At 44.5% G+C, this 5,311-nt stretch overlaps 1 protein-coding gene across 1 annotated transcript in view; it reads right to left on the bottom strand.

Annotated features, from left to right (window-relative positions):
* Nucleotides 1-1,114: 1,114 nt before the first annotated feature.
* The window catches only part of vav3 (vav guanine nucleotide exchange factor 3), a gene marked incomplete at its 5' end in the record, with an annotated part of 90,738 nt that continues 86,541 nt past the window's right edge, over nt 1,115-5,311 (bottom strand). The window contains 5 exon segments of the mRNA XM_080514882.1: nt 1,115-1,396; nt 3,555-3,598; nt 3,601-3,625; nt 3,627-3,647; nt 3,649-3,707. Coding sequence (XP_080371008.1) covers nt 1,352-1,396; nt 3,555-3,598; nt 3,601-3,625; nt 3,627-3,647; nt 3,649-3,707 — 194 coding nt within the window. The 3' untranslated portion in view covers nt 1,115-1,351.

Genomic DNA, 5,311 nt, shown 5'->3' with positions numbered 1-5,311 from the left:
TGGCCAACATTGTGATTTTTTTCATGCTGGAAAATATCTGTGAAACTGCAAATAACAGCCTGGAATGATGGATTATTGTCATGCTTTATCGTATCGACTGCTGTATTAAATCCACCATCGAAATGATAAAGGTTAAAGGAAAAGTGATGTTAAGAGAGGAAAGAAAGTCGCTTAAAACCGGGTTGTCTTTGTGATTCATGTGCTTTTCCTGTGTTACAGGTTAAGGGTGCAGGTGTCTTCCAGGTAGCGCGGCTTACTCCCCGACAAGCTGCTAATGCCTCCAATAAGATAAACCCTCAGCGAGCGGGCGCCTGTTGACAGAGCAGCCACCGATAAGAGCGGAGGATCGCTAACGGCCAAGACAACTGAAAACATGAGAGGCTGGGCTGCAGATAAAGAATGTAGGAGGTGGGAGGAAAACAGGAACAACAGCGATCAATTGCTGGCACTGTGCATCGATGCTATCCGACGCCATGCCTCTCCTATGTCTCATGTAGGAGTGCGTGCGAGGTGATCATAATCTGAAAGGGAGGAGAGGTGGGTAGTGTGTGTGTGTGTGTATGAATCTGGGTCATCAAGTCATCAATAACCACCTGCATTAGAGGAACAAACACACAGGCAAGGTCAAAACTGAATGAAATGAGAGTTAGATGAGGAGAGAAGAGCAGAGGAGAGGAGAAAGAAAACAAAAAGCCCAGTGTGGGTCTCCTCCAGCTCTCAGATGACTCTATTCCCATACGGCGTGGCGAGGAGGATGGATGGATGAGTGCATGAATGGAAGAGCGGCATTTGAGTACCTGCTTTTGACAGTTTTGGCAATGCCTGACTTGGCAAGTGGAAACAGGTGGGAGCCGGTGGAGTGTGTGGGTGTGTGTGTGTGTGTGTGTGTGTGTGTGTGTGTGTGTGTGTGTGTGTGTGTGTGTGTGTGTGTGTGTGTGTGGGGAGAGGGGGGGCTGTGGCCGACTAGGGCAGGGAGGTAGAGAGTGAGGGATGAATTATGGATGAACGGATGAAGTCAGTGGGAGATGGGGGAGGGTGTGGCGTCTGGCAAGAGCCCGTTTCCCCCCCACCCCCCTCCACCCCCCGCCCGCTGACAAGCAAGCTGCTAGTCGGTGGAGCCGCTTAGCTGCACAGAGTCCAGCAGAAACAGCCGGGGCATCTCTGCATCTGCAGTGTTCCTGTAGCCCCCTTTTGTTTTTCCTCTCTCCTCCGAAGGCCTCTGGGAGGGTTTCGGGCAGCAGGCATCGCGGGGGGAGAGTGAAGCCGTCTGCTTTGATGGGAGAAGTAACGCCGGAGTCCGCTGCTCGGCGTGCTTTCCATTTTCTCTCGTCACTCTGCGCTGGACCGGTGTTCACTCCTCACCCTCTTCCACGTATGTGGATGGAAACCAGCCAACCTGAGGGAGGAGGCACAGAAACAAGTCATCAGACAGGGGCTGACTGACAGCTCGCTGAAAGTATCAGGGCTCAGTATTTAACCATTGCCAACTGGGTTTGGGCACATGTAATTGTGATTATTATAAAGAAAATTCCACCATAAAGCAAAGGAATAGAAAATACTAGTCATTATTATATTGCAACCACAGAAAAACTTCCCCAGCAGGTCACGCAGTGAGTTTCTCATGACAAAAACACACAGTGACACTGAAGAACTGCCAGCTATTGAAAGCTGAAGATCAAAATCATTCATAAATGGGTCCCAAATCTGAGAGCGTTTCTCAAAATGCCCCTTCAAGAAGGTCGTCAGTCTAGAAATTCATGTCAATAGATCAGATCAGGTATTAAAGAGCCTCTGCACTAATGAAGGCCACCACGTCACATTTCATCCATTTTGTTAGGGTTGTTTGGACCACTATCACACTCTGTATGCAAATTATTCCCCAATGGGAAACGCACACAGAAAAACAAAGCATTATTTTGCTTTTATCATTTGTTGTGGGTGCTACTGTAATAATCACAATAATTAACTCAAACAGTCATGAAGTGTTTGAAGCAGATGTTTTCAAATGTCCCCACACTGTTGCAGATAAATGAGAGTGGTGTTGTGCTGTTAAACCTGTTTTATTAACACAGATTAATCCTCAGAAATATATTGTAATTAAATTATTAACCAGTATAATCAAACTGGTACATTCTGAGTGCCGACATGCAACCTTATTTGGAGCAAAAATATAAAGTATACTACCCAAGTTCTAAAAAATACAGACAAATCAATAGTTGTTATGTTAAACACACAAGAATTTTACACAAGTCTACGAGGTGCAACAATTACAGGCTATATGTAAAGACTTTTTGAGTCCAAGCGTCAATAATCGCACGTCTGTTAAAAATATATTTATAGTAAAGTACATAAGGAATTCTGACATTAAATAGGAAAAGAAGAACAACACAGAGTCTGAAAACTGTGAAAAGCCTCAAATGTTCCTCACAGGAACTAGCAGCTCGGACAAATTGCTAACTCAGTAGGATGAAGTTAATGGAAAAGAAAAGTTAGAAGAAAGTCCAAAGGGTTTAAAAGTAGTTTTTATTATTACTTGAAGTTTTATTGATCTGATATATAGGATATGTCCAGAAAAGTGCTTTTCAATGAATTGAGCTGGTTCTTTAGTCTCTCTCCTCTCTCTGTCTCTCTCTCTCTCTCTCTCTCTCTCTCTCTCTCTCTCTCTCTCTCACTCTCTCTAGCATGTAGCAGCAATTGTTTCTTTATTGGCTGATGGCCCCAAAGAGAGAGTAACCGCTCTCCACAGACTCCTCTCGCAGTGCTTCGCTTTTCACAAGAGCAGCATCCGCGCACTCTTTAGCAGGAGAGAAAAGCTTCTTCATTTAGCAGACCTGCTTTCAAAAACACATTCGCAGCACAGATGTGTCACTTACCCTACTTACTTACTGCAGCACACAAACACACACACACACACGCACGCATGCACACACACAGACACACACCCACACACTCGCTCTGCGCCAGGCTCAAATGCATGCGAGTGGGAGTCAGCACATATACTTCCCTGCATTTAGACGCTGGATCGCCTCAGAGTTGGATGCCTGATTATAGAGCGCTCTCGGTATTGGCATGAGAGATTAATGCATTTAAGAGACAGAAGAAGAAGATCTTTCAAGAGACGGCGTGGAAACAGAAAAGCCGTACGCGACAAACTAATGATAAAAGAGACTAAATCCGAACAGCCCCTTTCTGGGTACCTGGAGACAGAAATAGTCGCCAATTGCGCTCCTCCAAAAAGCTTGTTTTAGGTGCTGCAATGAAAGTGGATTTAAGGACTCAATAACTAAGAGGATCCCTTAAAAAACACAAGCAGTTAGAAGTTCTGTAACTTCTGCGGCTTTATTAAATGTCACAAAGTGCGAACACGAAGGTGATGTCAGTGCGTCGCAGCTCTTTCACAGATTCAAATTAATACTGATTTTCCCAAAAAAGGTCACGAGGCCGATGTGCCCACAAACTTTGATCTTAGTTTTGAGATTAAAAAATTAAAAAATTAAAAATTAAACACAGTCAGAGCTCCTCCTCACTAAATCCCCAACCCTATTATCTCTCACCCTGCCGTTGACCTCGCCCCGCCACCAGCCGTTGGCTCCTGACTGGTGTAGATCTTCACCACGTCGCCCTCTTTGCAGCGACAGTTCCCGCGTGTTCCCGCGAGCTGAAGTCGTACCGCGCGATCGCCACGCCGATCACTTTGGGAGTAAACACTTGAGAGAGAGAGAGAGAGGAGGGGAAAAAAGAAAAAAAAAACAACAACCAATGTTTGATTTGATGATCGGTAACATCTACACACAAACACACACACAGGTGGGAGGGAAAGAGCTTGCTGATATATTTTCACATAATACTCTGTACAATGCAATTTGATTTTTATCGTTTTTAAATCAGTATAGCTGATGATACTACAGTTTCTACAAGCTGAATACTTCAGATCGAATGCTTGTAAAAACTTTTGTTTATTCCAGAACTTTTTAAGAGATTTGTTTTTCTGAGAGGGAGGGTAAAAAAAAAATCACAACACATATTAAAGGCAAGGGTGGAAGCAACAAATACATTACCGAAACTAAGTACGGGTAGTTTATTTGTACTTTTATGAGCGTTTGTGTTCTAGTAAAAGTCATATCAAGTGTAGTTCTGATGAGTAACGTACCGACTCCTCCAACACAACAATTTAATCAGGTTTCTAGCCAATAACGGAGTTCGTCATTAATACTTCTTCATATAGCAAATATTGTAATACGTTAAACTTAAATATACGTCTGTGTAAGACTGAATCAGCCTGTTATTGACTATGCAATTAAATGCCGTTAAAAGTGTCTCATACTTGGGAGTCATTTCTTTTTCTTTCACTCATAATTTAGTATAATTTACGCAGTGAAATCATGGATGTGCTTATGTAGAAACGCGATGCACTCTTTAAACTTCATCATGTTAAGTATTTAATAGCGTTAATTTTGGCAGAAATGACTGAGGATTTATCAAATATTCTGCAAAGAAAATGACTGATTTAAGACAAACAACTGTTGTGAGCTGGTTTACCGTCTCTTCTACGAGAAAAAAAATGCAACATAACGCTTATTTAACTGCAGGTTTATTGAATCCATTGCTTTATTTGAACTTGTTGACTCAGTGTTTCGGGTAGCAGTGTGCGTGCGTGCGTGCGCGTGTGTGATTAGCTGTCTCCTGTCGAGGAGACAGCGGTGTAAGAGACAGATGTGGAGCAGCTAAGCCAGTTACCCCCAGCTGCTTCCCACCCTGCCGGCTTCTTCTTCTTCCCAGACACTGACCGGTGGCCGGGCGGGACGAAGCTGACAGGTTGGAAATGGAAATGTCAGACCACCGCCTCCCCGGCCGTGGCGATGGAATATCTAACACAGAGGTTCTCCGTGTATTTGGACACTTCCACCTTTTACTTTGACGGACACACGACGTGTGCGCGCGCGCGCACGCACACGCGCACGCACACGCACAGGTCTCAGCCACATAAATCTCCATCGCTTGTTTCTCAGCACTGCTTCAGACACACACGCACACACATTGAGGCAGGCAAAAACAAACTGGTGCACCACACTTGCATGCATTACTGAAATAAACACACCCCATAGAGAATTAGGTGTGTCTGCACGTCACGATGGAAGAGGCGGAATGAAGCCGGATGAAGGATGTAATGCAACGAGTCACAGCCAGCATGCAAAAGCAGCATTTAACACGACAGGAGGGAGGGAGAGAGAGTCAGAGAAGAGAGAGAGAGAGAGAGAGTGAGAGAGAGAGAGAGAGAGAAAGAGAGAGAGAGTCGGAGAGGAAGACAGAA

Source organism: Blennius ocellaris (assembly GCF_963422515.1).
Source record: "Blennius ocellaris genome assembly, chromosome: 19".
Taxonomy (NCBI): domain Eukaryota; kingdom Metazoa; phylum Chordata; class Actinopteri; order Blenniiformes; family Blenniidae; genus Blennius; species Blennius ocellaris.
The sequence above is the reverse complement of the archived record's forward strand: the minus strand, read 5'-3'. Positions and strand labels throughout refer to the sequence as shown.